We start from the raw sequence: 15580 nt of genomic DNA, 5'->3' as shown, positions 1-15580 counted from the left end.
TCAGTGGGGGATGGGCAACTCCCAGAGAGGGTCTGGAAATTCAAAATGACCAATAAATAACCTGCAGTGACCTTAATTGTGCACCCTTCAGGTGCTTCCTACATGTACTTAAAGCTGAATCATAAGGGGGAAGTCAAACCTTAGATGTGGAGTAATGCAAAGTTTTGGTATCTACAGATGTCTGCCATCTTTGGGCATGTCCTTTGTTAAGAGACATGGGGGTTGTTCATAGCTAATTAACCCATGATCTGGGCACACACCAGTCACGTTCCACAGCCTTTTTGAATATTCAACCCCGGAATGGGCTGATTGGGATGGGGGGGGGGTGTACTATGTTACTTCCGAACCCAGACACTATAGGTTAACTGTGGGTTAAACAACCTACAGTTAACCTAACTACTAATTATATGTTAACTGTTGGTTGCTTAACCATGATTAACCAATAGTGTCTGGGCTCAGATGTCATGTAGCAACCTCGATCAGCCCAATCAGGGGTTGATTCAAAATGGCTGCCAAACACCATTTGCCACCATTATGCGTGAACCAGGTTATGTTCTAGAAGGGAGGAGAGGAAACACACATGTGTTTGTAGTCTGATAATTTCTACCATTAATCTATTCCTTTTATTGTGTATAATAGCTATGTAACCAACATCAAACGTTGGGGTTCCTATTCATAATTCAGAATAATAATTTTCTGTGTATTTTAAAAGAGTCAAACACTGAGAGCCAGTATGGTGTACTGAACATAGGACTGTGCAGACTATGGTTAAAATGAAACTCACCGGATGACTTTGGGACAGTCACCATCTCTCAGCTTAACCTACCTTACAGGATTGTTGTGAGGAAAACAGTACATTCCTCTAAGCTATTTGGAGAAAGGCTGGACAATTTTTTTAATAATCACAACCTGTGCCCATTAAAACATACTTCTATGATCATGAAAGCACAGATGAGCACTGAAAGTGTAGCTAAGGCTACTATCTATGTACACTTAATGTCAGAGTAACCCTCTAAACTCAATTTGATTTACTTCTGAATAAATGTGTTCAGCATTGTGCTTTAAGTTGGAAAACCACATTAAGTAACAGTAAGAATGCACTTGTAGCAAAGTCTATTACACCAGCTGATGACAGTACAACTGCTGTTACCTAAAAGCTGAAAGCATTCGGTTGCAATGCAGTTAAGGTTTAAGCAATGGAACATACTGGAGGAAGCACAAAACCTTTATTGATAGTACTTGATTATGATCTTTCTGTGTCAACACATACCACTGTCACTACTGCTAGAAGAATCATCACTTTCCTCATTGCTGTCATCCTCCTCCTCTGAGTAGAACCTTTCAGTGGGTTTCTCTTTCTCTGCCTTCTCTAATTTTGAAGTCCATTCTTTTTTCTGTTCATAAGTTTAAAAGTTCATATAGTTAAATCTGAGAGATAAGATTTAGACTTGTCAGTACTATGTACCTCTCTTTTTTGAGCAGACATGTAGGAGCACATTCACAGCAATAAAGAAGCAAGCTGAAATCAAGAGCATAAAATAAGGGAAAATGTAGTTAAAGCCAATACCAACATCATTTATGATAAATATTTGTATCCTGCTCTTCAGTTAGAATTATCTGGTACCTTACAATAAAAAAAATGATTAAACCACTTTTCATCACCACAAACAATTTAGAATAAACTGTTAGCTCATCCATCTTTACTTTTCAAAAAAATGAGAAAGCTAGCTGAATAAATCATTCTGAACAATTAACCTGTTTAATAATAGGGATAATTCAACATGTGTCCTGGCTTTGCCCCTCCTCCCAACCAGCCAGCAGTTTTTTTTGTCTTGGTGTCTGAAGGCAGGAGACCAACATGGTTATACCAACCTGCAAAAGGCCTCAAATATCTGCCCTGATTCCATCCACCCTTCTACCAAGCTGGCAAAACTTCTCTTCAACTATTGTGGATAGCCATCTCTGAACAATGCCAAAGTGGGCTACCTCTTTTAGGCCACTTATGAGCATTTTGGTGGTGCTACTCGTGATGGTAAAGGGGAAGGATGTATCGGGGGTTGCAATTATCCAGAGACAGCTATTCATTCTTTTGTTGCTTGCTTATCCTAAAAAGCTACAAATATTCAGATTAAACTGGGAAGAATGAATAAATATCTGGAGGTGCTCAAAGACCAGCAAACAAAGCTGGAAGCAGGGTGACTGAAGTTATATATTAAGATACATTGAACTTCAGCAGAAGAATATGAAAAGTTTCAAAGTAGTCATCTACAGAAGAAAGGCCCTATTTTATGACATGTCTATTGCAACTCACTTAAAATCTTTGTGTTTAGGAAAAAATGACTCGCACAGATACACAATTCCTAGTTCCCAAATAATAAAATATTATTTTGAAAAGTCAACATACCGACTCAATTACTTCTACATTTCTCACTGAAGGGTCAGGTGCAATCTCTGGCCAATTAGACAACTCCAGATAGCCATTGGCTTTCATGTTCAGGGTATGAGACAAAGTACCAAGCTGGAAGTGCTCCCTATCTATTGGGGAGTGAGGACAGGGAAGAGGTGAAAAATATAGACATGAGCACTATATTACAAAGAGCAATCTTAATCAGAACTAAAGGTAATTGGTGCTACATTACCTAAAATGTCATGGAATAAATATAAACTAGGAAGCTCTTCATAGGTCAAAAAACTGATTCCAGTCCATAGATTACAATAATCTCCCCCATAATGGTCAATAAAAAAGCTAATCAGTCAGTGTGTTTAGAGGTGTTGCTCTGAAATGTAGCTTCTCTAAAAATTACTTTACTGTGAATATTAAGAATGACAGCACAGTTAAATAATCCATATACATGTCTTGGCACAAACACATCCAGAATTTTAATAGTTTTTCCTTCAGAAGGAGTGCTGCTTTCACAGTATAAAGCAAGACTAAAACACCAAAGTATGGGAAAATTCAAAATGCAGATAATTAACATAATAAAATCACTAATCAGGGTTATAGCATTTTAAAACAATCTGGGCAGGGAGCAATGGAGGGGGCACTGCAAAACAGCCTTGTTTTTGAAATTGCTTAGAAGCAAAATACCATTTATTGTGGCATACCAAGAGAAACTACATATGGAAGGGCTTCAGTATAATGTTTCTCAATGGAAGTAATAATTAAAAGTTACTTTTGAAGTTACAAGTCTTTTGAGGAGCTAAAGATCTTCTACATAGACTATGCTTAGTACAAAAATATAGGTTTTTATTACTCAAACAAAATTATAACATATACACAACTAGCAGAGCTTTTATATCATTGTAAATTACCAGGTTTATACTTAAATGTCAGAATAGAAAAGATCACTCTCTCTTAAAAGACTGAAAAAAGAAAATCATATTGCTCATATATAAATTTTTAAGTTGACCATTTTGCAACATGAGTTTTGGTAACTTAAGACTACAGATATGCATAGCCTCAGTTAAGATTTGGTAGAAAAATTAACTGACATACCTTTAAAAGGAGACTCGAGCAGTGGGGCAGGTTTCTGTGCCAGAAATATTTTTTTGGCATATTTGCTTAAAGCTCCACTCTTTTCGTTTGGAACAATGAGCTGCCTAATAAATCTTGTACGGTCTCTGATGTCGTAGCTTTGATCATACTTGCCGAGATTTAATATGTACTGGGTAAGCAATTTTGTCTGTGAAAAACAGGACAAGAAGAGAATACAGGTTATTTATGATTATTGATAACTCTGGATAAACATATTTAAAGAGGTAATAAAAATGAATGGTTATGTCAAACAAATGTCGTTCCATAGGGAATATGCATTTCTAAAGCAGTAAATGGAATTTTGAAGCCAAAGCACATGTCCTCTTCTGCATTGGGGAGGTGAATGCTGAGTACTGAGAAGCAGCCATGTGCTAGATTATTAAACTGCTGAAGTGGAAAGAAAGGCATCATTAAAAAAATAATCATATATGGCAAACCCGCTGAAGGGCCTACGTGAGAATAATGAATGTGGAAATACAACTAAAAACATGGCACTCAAAACTTAATCGGAAAAATATGCAGGACATCAAAACATCAGAGGGTATTAGGAGGCTGGCAAACTGCTTCTGCTGAGGTGTGTTTTATGAAGAGATACTGTCCCTGGCATAAGCACTGTCTGCACTCTGACTGCACTCAGTTACTTTACTCTGAATTATGACCCATTAAAGCAGACACATGAATCACTGAACTGGATTACTGCAAATTATTTGCAGTGCATTTAGCTGTTACTTTTTCATAAAAGCAAGCTGCTGATGCCCTCTAAAAACCAGGATAAAAGACTTCTTCTATTTTCCCCCTCACAGCTTAAAGCTTGTGGTAATATTGGTCATTTATTTATATACGTAAAAGCAAGTTATATTATCACAGATTTTTACAGCATAACCAAATTCTCTAATTTGATGTGTAGGAATATTAATTATTAAAATTACTCAATGCACATTAAGTTTGAATTTTTGCAAAGCAGAAAATTGGAAACATAAAAATAGTCTGCTGAATACATTTTACATTCTGTTCAGTAAATGCCTTCAAAAATGCAATAGATAGAAAGATCAAAACACTGCACCATTTAAAGGTAAACTATGCAAATAAGTATATTTCTTCAGTTGAAGAAAAGCTGAAAATATTATTTAAGCTGAAAACCCTTATAAAGACATCGTTCCAGTGCACAGACCTAAACTCTGATGTATAAGCATATTATTTATCAACAAAATTTATATTGAAAAGGCTCAATCTACTTGTATGAATTTTTCTAAGTATAGTTCTATGCTTTTCTTACTCCATAACTATGCCTATAGAATGTTAAGCGGTATATCATGTAACTGGACAATATTCTTTGAAGTTACCTAATAGTCAAGAAAAATCTATCCTTTTTAGTTTAATATAAATGCTTTATTAAAAATATGATTCTACAAAAGAGTAATTGCATAAATTTCCACAGATAGGCAATGTTGTTTTGAATAATTTGTTTTAACTACCAACCTGTATTAAGTGGGCCAAGTTGGATATGACTGTGGCCTCTAGTGATTATGGAATATTGAGGCAAGTTGGGAATTTCAGGGCTTTACAGCACTGAGACATCAACAGAAGATTGCTGAAATAGCTAATCAAATCCACCAAGTCTGCTGTGATTGCCAATGCTACTGATGCCAGACAATGGCCTGGTTTGTGCATAATGACTACCCAGAGTATGGGTTATGAGTTGTCGTTACGTGCGAACCCTGCACTATGTTTTAAGTTGTTAACGATGAATAACCCAGGAAGAGAAACCATGGTTAGTTGTTGGGTTGTGAACTCTGGGTTGTTCTGGGTACCCATCCCACAGAAACAGAAGCCAAAGATTCTCATGGCAACTATGTTGGAGGCCATGGAACTGGCTTCCTGCTGCAGAATGTCAACGGAGGTGTCTGCCAAGAAGGCTGTGGGGAGGAAAGTTTCCTGAGGTAGTGCCTGGTTTCCTTATCCAGGTAATCCTTGTCTAGAATTTCAGTGCCCCAGGTGAACACTGAGATGTAAGTCCTAAAGGCTATGCCTGATGCTGTCAGGGTGGACATTGAGCCCATAGAACCTCAGAGCAGTTCTGATTCTGAGGAGGAACAGCTGTCCATGGGAGAGGAGCGCGCTCATCCCTCCCAGGCCCTGCAGCTGGCAGAGATTCCTCCTGCCGGCATTCCAGAGATATATAGCGGTCCTGGGAGTGAAAGAGCGCGGGAGGAGGGCTGGCTGGATGCTCGACGCAGACGCAAAGAGCGACGAGCTATGGAGGGCGCAGAAAGGAGGTGTAGCGCCCGTTTGGCACGCAAGCAACGGTTGTGTCCAGAGGACCCAAGGGAAAAGGGGAGGGACTCTCCCTAGCCCATAAGTTCAGGGTCTGCAAGTGATTCTCGTTCAAATGGGGACCAACTGTTTCCAACCTGGGGCATAGGTTACTCTGCTGTTCATAGCTTAGTCGCTGGTGATAGTTATTAAGTCATAAAAGGAATAAAGCCTTGAAAAGAATCCTTTGTCTGTATCTGGAGTTGGCTACTGGAGTAGACTGAAAGAGGCCAGCTAGGGCCCCCTGACAGATGCATCAAACTTTGCTTAGGATAGCTTCAGTGCTCCTCTCATGTCTCATGTTGGTTGACAGGAAATTCATCCAGTTCGAAGGGGGGAGGGGCTTGGAGAATGTGGAAGGAATTTGTCACAGAAATGATGAGATCTTGAATTGGCGGGCTTCAGCCATTCCTTCTTGGGTATATTGGTGAAGCAACCTGAAAAAGGCACCAAGGTTGGGGCCTACTAGAAAGCTAGTCTTCCTATGGTTTTGCCATTTCTGAAGACAACGGTTGGGACCGATCTCTTGCAGATTTGAGCTCTAGGGTCTCCATGGTCGTAGCAAGCTTGGGGAAGGCAATCCTGGGGGGAAAGCTTATCCTCTGATATTGAGGAATCTGAGAGGACAATCTAGAATGCTGGGTGACAAATCTGAGAGACCAGTTGTCAAGGAATGTTCTGAGACATTTTTGTTTGTATGTATGTGTGAATGTGTACATATAACAGCACGTGCACACTTCAAATGATCAAATGTAACATATGGATATCTCTTGGATGTCTCTTTTTAAAATAATACATATAGAATTATTTTAAAAGACGTCAGTATGTTACATTTAGATAATTTGAAATAGTAATGTTTTTTACTAGGGGTGGGCAACTTGTGGCTCTCCAGATGTTCTGACCTACAACTCCCAGCAATGCTGGCCAACACTGCCAATAGTGAGGGATGATGAGAGTTGTAAGCCAAAACATCTGGAGGGCCACAAGTTGCTCACCCCTGCTCTATACATATGTATCTTGCACAATATGTTTAAATGACCAAACCCAGTTTCATAGTATCTTACATTTTATGAAATTCTCAATTCTCAAGATGTATTATCTTTACCATATGCAAAATACTCCATGTCCTTTTCAGTCACACACTGTTAGTTCTTTCCACTGTTTACCACTTGAAAGCAGCGTCTATTCTAGCAATTAATATTTGAACTCGCAGCATTACTTCCCTCCTGCAGGGGTGGGGTACCCATTCGAATGGCCTACCCCAGGAGACTGATGGAATCTGATGGATTTTTGAATGCTCTTGGGGAATTCCCAGTGGAGAAAGCTGGTGATCCAGCTGAGGCCCTAGCCTCACTGTGGAACAGTGAGATGCAGAGGGCCATCGACTTGATTGCTCCTGAGTGCCCTTTCCGGTCCTGTGGAGCCCGTTTTGCTCCCTGGTATACTGGCAATGAAACAAGCTGGACGTCGGCTAGAGCGCCAATGGCACAAGTCTCAAAGCGAAGATGACCGAGCACACTCTAGAGCACATAATCGTGCCTGTTGTGTGGCGGTGTGGGCAGCAAAGAAGGCTTACTTTGCTGCCCACACTGCGTCCAGTAGAGCTCTCTCAGGTGGTCCAGGGACCGTAAACACTCTCCCCAGCAAATGAGGCGCTGGTCCCCCACTGTGACCTTTTTGCATTGCATTTTGAGGACAAAATCACTTGTCTCTGCAGTGAACTTGCTGCTGTTATTAGCGCAGTTCCAGCTGAGGTGTCTGGCACCACCATCTGCCTGATTTTGTGGGATCAGTTTCTGTTGTTACGACCTGATGACATGGACAAGGTGCTTGCAGTAATGCAACCAAGCACGTGCCCTCTCAATCCTTGCCCCTCCTGGCTAATAAAAGCTAGCCAAGAGGGTATGACTGGGCGGGTCCAGGATGTGGTGAATGCTTCCCTTAAGGAAGGGGAGGTCCCTGCAGTCCTTAAGGAGGCAGTAGTGTGACCACTCCTCAAGAAACCCACTCTGGACCCAATAGGTTTAGATAACTATTGCCCAGTGGCAAATACCCCTTTCTTAAGGAAGGTTCTGGAAAGGTTAGTGGCGGAACAACTGTAGGGACCTTTGGAGGATGCTGATTATCTAGACCCATTCCAGTCTGGGTTTTGTCTTGGTTACGGGATTAAATCAGCCTTGGTCACCCTGATGACCTTTATCGAGAGAGGGACGGGGGATTGCAACCCTGCTAATTCTGCTCTATCTCTCATTTTGATACCATCGACCATGGTATCCTCCTGGATCGACTCCATGGGATGGGTATCGGAGGCACTGTGTTACAGTGGTTCCAATCCTACCTGCGGGGCCAATTTCAGAGAGTAACACTGGGTGACCATTCATTGGCCCTTTGGTAATTGAACTATGGGGTTCTGCAGGGTACTATCTTCTCCCAATATTATTTAAAATCTATATGAAGCCGCTGGGAGTGGTCATTAGGGTATTTGGAGCCAAGTGCCATCAGTACGCTGATGTCACACAGCTCTATCTCCCTGGGACATCTGAATCAGGAGAGGCTGTGCAAGTCCTGGACCAGTGCCTGAACTCAGTAATGGGCTGAATGAGGGTCAATAAACTGAAGGTGAATCCTGGCAAGACGAAAGCCCTGTGGGTGAGTGGTTCCCGGGTCCGGGAGATAGGCTTCCTGCCTGTTCTAGACGGGGTTGCACTCCCTCTGAAAGATCAGGTTCGTACTCTGGACGTACTCCTATATCCATCACTGTTGCTGGAGGCCCAAGTGGTCACAGCGGTCAGATTATCTTTTACCAGCTTCAGCTGGTTTGCCAGCTATGGCCAATCCTGGACAGGGATAGCTTGGCCACAATCGTCCAGGCACTAGTATCCTCAAGACTGGATTACTACAATGTGCTCTATGTAGGGCTGCCCTTAAGGTTGCTCTGGAAACTGGAGTTAGTGCAGATTGCAAGAGCTCAGCTGTTGTTGGGAGCTGCCCCTTTTATGCATGCAACTCCTTTACTGAAGGAACTGCTCCGGCTGCCTATTTGCTACCAGGCCAGGTTTAAGGTTTTGGTATTACTGTACGAAGGCCTAAACAACTTGGGACCAGGATAACCAAGACAGCATCTTCTCCCTTACCAACCTACCCAGTCACCGAGGTCATCGGAGGGCATGCTCCTGGTGGTTTCACATGGACTTATGGCCCCACTGGAGTCCACCCAGAGAAGAGCCTTCAGTGTGGTGGCTCCAGTCCTGTAGAACTCCCTTCCTCTGGAGGTCAGGCAGGCGCCAACACTGAGTTGCTTTCGGCACCTCCTGAAAACAGCTCTTTTCCAGGAAACCTTCCGTAGTCTAGCGGCCTCGGTTTTATTGGGTTGCACTGGAGAAGGCAGCATGGAAAAACCTGGTGGGGTGAGTAGCATTCTACTCACTCAACCTTGGATTCAACTCTGTATCTATGGATTCTGCATTTATGTCCAAGTTGGAGTATACTATGTTTTTATGGATTGAGTTGTATCCATTCACTGGTCAACATTGTGCAGTTGTGATTTTAGACACCATATATTTCTATACATATGCTTTCCAGATAATCATTTTTGGGTGAACTTCTTTGGGCCTTCAGTCATGTTTTACGATTCACCTTTTCTTCTTTGTTAGTTTTCTTATATTATCAACTTTGGGTATTTTGATAAATTTCTGAGCCAAGGAATGTGCACAGGAGGGAGAAGCAAAGGTTATTAAAGAGGTATGACTAAGTATAAAACACAATTCCTCTTAATTTATGTCCCTCAACATGGCTAAACATACTGGTGGTTTAATTTTCTTCAACCTTACCTGTTTTGAGTTGGTTAAGTACAATTTTGCTCCAAGATTTAAAATTTGCAGTTTTACAAGGTCATCTTCAGCAGTGAAGCTCTTGGCCATTTTTCTTAGAACATCAGGGGCTATTTTTGGAACTCGTTCACAGTATTCTCCAGTAAGCCAAAGAATGCTGGCCCTTGCCACAGGAACCTTAAGCAATACATGAGCCAAAACAACAGTTTATGTAGCCATGAAATACATTTCTAAAAATTTGTTTACAAGTTAGCAAAAAAATTAAGGTGGTTGAAAGAGAACCTCCACATACTAAAAGCATTCAGTACCTACCAAATACGTATCTAGAGCTAGTAAGAGGCACAAGTATGAGATCTAAACATTTAAACACTCCGTTTAAAGAAGACATCTCTTTCTACTGAGACTCCCATTTCATAGTAGAAAAGAGGGCTGACGTGTTCCATAATAATATATGCTTTAAGAAATATCAACAACTTATGAGGGATAATTTAAGAAATGTTAACAATATTGAGAACATCTGAGGACCTGCAAGATCTGTTTGAGAGAAACATGACTGCACCGAGAACAAAGGAGCTGGCATCAACTCCCACCACACCCCCTGTGTCAAAAGTTTCAAAAACAGAAGATATAGCAGAATTATTTACTCTTATAAAGACTTTAACGTCGCAATTTATGGAGCAAGGCAAAAGGTTGGATTTAATCCAAAATTCCATCACCACCTTGCAAGGAGCTGTGAATTTAATTAATGCGTCATGACAAAAAATGGAGACGAAAATTAATGAGCTAGAAGACCGAGTGGCAGAAAATGAAACTACAATACAAATTTGTTTTAAAAATGCCTCTGATAGAATTTCTCAACTGGAGGCTTTCGCGAAGAGATCCAATGTATGTATTATTGGGATTAAAAATCTGTCTAATGATGTAAAATTGCCTATTTTTGTGGATAAACTTTTGCATGAGATACTCCCTATCCCATCTGATTATTTACTTGATATTGAGCAGGCATTTCGTGTGCTAAATGCTAAAGGGACTGATTATACGATCACAGTCCAATTTGCAAAAGTCTCCACAAAGAATTATACCCTGCGTTTGGCAAGAGAGGGTGGAAGCCTTTCCTGGAAACAAGATAAAGTTATGTTATTTCCAGATCACATCAAGAGATGGCGAATAAAAGAAGGCAATTTATCAAAGCAATAAATATGGCAGAACACATGAACTTACAATATTACTTAAATATCCTGCTACACTTTGTATTATGTCTGAAGGTCAGATGAAGAAGTTTCTAAATCATGAAATGGCAGAGACAAGGCTGAACGTAAAAATGTGCAAGATTTCTGTTACAACCCCATGAACTGGAATCTTTAAACAAGCTTTGTGAACTGTTTGGGTTTAGTCTACATGATCCAGGCTAGGTCAGAAGATAAATGATTATACATATATTCATTTATTCTCTTTCATCTTTTGTTTTTTCTTGCTTTTCTTTATATTTTTTATTTCAAAATAGATATGGTATGCTGTATTTAAATTTATTGTTTGAGGGTATATTGTGTACTTATATATCTAGTATAAAATATATTACTGTTCAAGGTTTATATTAAATTTTATTATTATATAACGCTATATTTTATTATTATTAATTATTATTACTATTATTATTACTATTAATTAATAATAATAATAATAATGGCTTCTGGGAATGTATTGTAGACCTGTTTCTTTGATATAAGATTGATGATATTGAAATGTAAGGTTGTTTATTAAACTGTAAGATTCTTAAGGTTATAGAAATAGTTTTTAAAATAGAATGGCATCGGAGACTGGGGGGTACTGGAGTTTAAACTTAATTCTTTAAAGGGGAGGGAGAGGGAGAGGGAGAGGGAGAGGGAGAGGGGAGGGAAGGGGAAAGAACTTTCTTCTTTTTTTTCTTCACTTCCTTTCCTCCTCCCTTTTTCCTTTTCCTTTTTCTTTCTCTTTTTGTTATTGTGGTGTCCTCATCAGAATATTGCATTGTTGGGAAATTGTAGTATTTATCAGTTTGTTGGTAATTTTGGTATTGTTTATTTTATTTATAAAGATAAAATAAATAAAAATATATTTTAAAAAAAGAGAGAAAGAAAACAGATGATTTGTGTTTGTTTGGGGACACCCTACACTGCAAATACAACTAAGCTGCATGTAAGGCAGAAGTGCTACCAACATTGCACAGCAGCACTTAAAGTGGACTATTTCTGACTGCTCCTGTCCACTGCCTCTGTAGCCAGACAAAACAACCCCCAGACAACCCTCAATTCTGGGTTTGGCCGTAACGAGGGTTGTTCATGGTTAACAATCCACAATTAACCCATCATCCTGCATTCAGACTTAAAGAGGACTCTCGGTGTTTGTTACAGGTGAACAGCTTCATAGTATTGTAAAGCATGTGTTCTCAATTGATTTTAATTGTCACACAGAAGATGGTGCTATCTGAAGTTTGTATGACCCAGGTCATGTAGGGGGTTATGGATCAAACCCAGAACTGCGAATTGTTTGGCAGGCTCCAGGAAAATAGTACAGGCCCTGGAACACTGGTGTACTTTATTCTCAAAGGTCCACTCCTGTCAGGAGACAAGCCATATTCCAGGCACCTTTCCAGTAGAACCCGTCTTGTCTCCTCATCCCGGCCCCCATCTGCTCAAATTGCTACCCCTTTTTGTTCACCACAAAAACAAGCTGTCAAAGCAAGTGCCAAAGTGGAGTAGGTAACATATAAGGAAACTGACAAGATGAGGCTGCATATAGGCTAATTTGTGCACACCTGCGAAGGACCAGGGGAGAAATAATTGTAAGAGAAAGGAGAGACCCAGTAGCGCAATTCAGAAGCACCAAAAATGGGGAAGAAAAGTGAACAAACTGCACCAAAAAGGGTGAGAGGGAAAATAGCTCCTCTTGGCAATGTGATCCTCTCACTTTTAAGTGTTGAACTGACACTTCTCAGTGTCTTCTTCCCATTCAGCACTTCCCTGAGTCTCCAGCAAGTCCAGAAAGGGGAGATATTGACTCCCCCCATGCTTCATTGCTGCTTTTGCAGTTACTGCAGGTGCATAAATCGCCCCCCTCAACTTCCAAGCCCTTAAATTTGAGCAGATTTCTCCTCCATTTACTTCCCAGCATTTAAATTTGCACCCTCAGGGTTTTAAAAAAAAAACTGTCAAGAAGATTTGTGCATATCCTCTGAAATGCAATAACCACAGCAGTAACTGCTCCGAAAAGGAGCAATGAAAAATGGGGAGTGGGGAGTTAATATCTCCCCTTTCTGGAGTAGCTGGAGACTCAGGGAAGTGTTCAAAAGTGAGCAGATCACATTGTCAGGGAACAAATATTGTCCCTTCCGCTTCTGGTACGCTTACTCTATTCGCCCTTTTCTTCCATTTTTGGTGCTAGCTGCCCATGGTGGGTTGTCAAGTCATGCAAACCCAGTCATTGGGTTAGTTTGCACAACATGATAACCCACCCTGCGGATAAGCTACACAGTTGGGTTACTTTCAGAACAACCCAGGGTGCGCTCGACAGATGATCGGGCTTACTGTGGGTTGTTCCCCCCCTCCTTCCCCCTCCACCCAGTATCCCAATGTCCTGTGTGGCAGAACCTCTCTAGTCTGCCTGTCCCCTCCCCACTGTGATCGTGACCCAGTTTTTGTTCCCCAGCTTTAAAAAAAAACACCAAACACCCTCTCACATTTGCACAAATGGGGATGTAATATATGTATTTCTGATGTTTTTGGCCCCAGGAATTGGTGCAAATGTGTTTGTAATTTTTTAATTATTATTTTTGGTCGGTCTTTCACAGCTGCGCAAGTGCACACTTATAGCTGTCAAATATATATAACCTTACCTTGTCAATGCCTTTGTAAGTTTCAGCTGTCAAAGGGAAGGAAGTGCAGTATGAAACATACAAAGAAATTGGCAAGGCAAGACTACATATTGACAGTGACAGGTCAGGAAAAGGGGACAAGATCACCTACTTATCAAGGTGGACCCCAGGGTTTTAAGTATTGAACTGACACTTGTGGGTGCTCTGCTTCCATTCTACACTTCCCTGAACCTCCAACAACTCCTTTTAAGAGAGATCTAGGCTCCCCCAACCTTTTTGAGGTTCCCATTCACAGTAATGGTGGCAGTAACTGCTCCGAATGAGTGACACTTCCCCAAAGTGCCATTTGGGCATTGTTGGAGGGGCTGTCATTGGTGAGGGAGGCTTGAGGCAGTTCAGGCTGGTGTGATCAGGAAGAGCAGCAGGGTTTTTTGCTGCTCTTACAGTGTGGCTCTGTACCCAATCACTGCAACCCACAATGGGTTGGCTCTGCTGGGTTCGGCCAACACGCCAACCCATCATGGGTAAAACAACCCCTAAAACAAGCCATGGGTTGTCAGAGTGGCTTATTGACCCAAAACAAACCACCTTGTAGGAAGCAGTCTATGTTATGTTTGGATAAGATGACAACCCACCATAACTCATTTCACACAACAACCTACAATGGTTGACGTGTCGTGCAAACCCAGACATTGTCCATGTGAAGAGAAATGGCTCATATGAACAGAAGCAAACAAGAAACCCTTGAGATGCAGAACCCTGTTATTAGAAAACATTCCAAGTTTTACATGTCATTATACATTTTCAATTAAATGCTGCAGGGTATGAATTTCCACCTTTCAAAAAGGATTAAAAGGGATTAAAAATTCTACCAGCTCCATACCGACAGTAGGATAAACAGTAGGGCATATGAAAACAGTCAGAGGGGAGAACATAACTGTTAGGAATGAGTCCAAGCCCCCTGAGATGTCCCAGCTCCGATTTTGAATCAGAGCTGGAACAGCTAGTCAGGGGGAGAAACTGTCCCCAGAGCCCCAAAGCACTGACAGATGGCCCAGGCCCATTCGCTGCCTCCTCCCTCCCCTGTGAGAACTCAAGTTTCCGAGGAGGAGGAGGGGTGTGACTTCAGAGACACTAGGGAGAGTTGCAAGGCAAAGTGGGAAAAGTTAGGGATGGGACTGAGACCAATAGCCACTCTTAGAAGCCAAAATAGGAGGAAGATGCCCTAAGGGAGGGCGTCACTGTGAAGCAAGTTTGGCTGTAAGGTTCATGGGCAAACTGTCAGCAACTTCAGTACTCTACTGTTTGTCTTCTCTATTTGGAGATCGCAGATTAGTCGTTCAGAGCCTGGGGCAGTCTGAGAATTTCCCTGAATCTGCATTTGTAGAAAGGCTAGTCTTTAGCAAAGTAAAGGCCTAATAGTCTGAAGCTTTGACTCTCTGTAGTGTTGACTGGGAAGAGGGAGGATGAATGATCTATTTGTGACAGCAACATAGTAATGCATGACATTATGATGCATAGCATGATGCCATACTACAGCTCTGAAGATGAACTTTGTTGAGGCACATTCACAGCAATTTGTATATACACAACAAGATCTCAGAATAATGGAGGACTTTTGTCCAAGATTGGATGGAGGGATTCCTAAATCGATGAAGAAATTATGATTTCTGAGGGGTAAGTTCATCACTACTAACAACAGCTTTTGCTTCTGTTTTTCTAAAGATTCACAGATCCAAACATTAATTGATCCTTTCCACAGCTTCAATAAAGTAGAGCTTCTCAGTGCTCACAGAGCATCTGGCCTCATGGACATTTCCTGTTTTACTAGTAATAACCAAAGCTTCTCACTCTAGAAAGAAACTACTGCTTTACTTAATAGAATTCATTGAGTGAATGTGCCTGGTTACTACACACATGGCTCCAAATGGCATGCCATTACAATATAGGTATCCTATGGTGTTTTATTCTATACTTCATTCAGCTGCACAGATCCACAAAGACCTGAGCACATTCCCACTTAAGGTTTGCCAAAGAAAAAAACTCAAATAG

General features: G+C 41.0%; 1 protein-coding gene across 5 annotated transcripts in view; it reads right to left on the bottom strand.

Moving 5' to 3' along the window:
• The window catches only part of AP3B1 (adaptor related protein complex 3 subunit beta 1), a 210811-nt gene that overhangs the window by 104826 nt on the left and 90405 nt on the right, over positions 1-15580 (bottom strand). For all 5 annotated transcript variants that reach the window (XR_014787618.1, XM_084833384.1, XM_084833385.1 and 2 more), the window contains exons 15-18: positions 9679-9855; positions 3497-3683; positions 2405-2535; positions 1271-1394 (exon numbers count right to left, since the gene is read on the bottom strand). Coding sequence is in view for 4 of the 5 variants with exons in the window: in XM_084833384.1 (XP_084689510.1) it covers positions 1271-1394; positions 2405-2535; positions 3497-3683; positions 9679-9855 (619 nt within the window). In the remaining variant the exon portion in view is untranslated. The remainder of the gene's footprint in view (positions 1-1270; positions 1395-2404; positions 2536-3496; positions 3684-9678; positions 9856-15580) is intronic.

This window comes from Heloderma suspectum, chromosome 2 (assembly GCF_057233095.1).
Source record: "Heloderma suspectum isolate Gila_16-S chromosome 2, 16-S_ref, whole genome shotgun sequence".
NCBI lineage: Eukaryota > Metazoa > Chordata > Lepidosauria > Squamata > Helodermatidae > Heloderma > Heloderma suspectum.
Note: the sequence above shows the minus strand (reverse complement) of the source record. Positions and strands in the feature narration are given on the sequence as shown.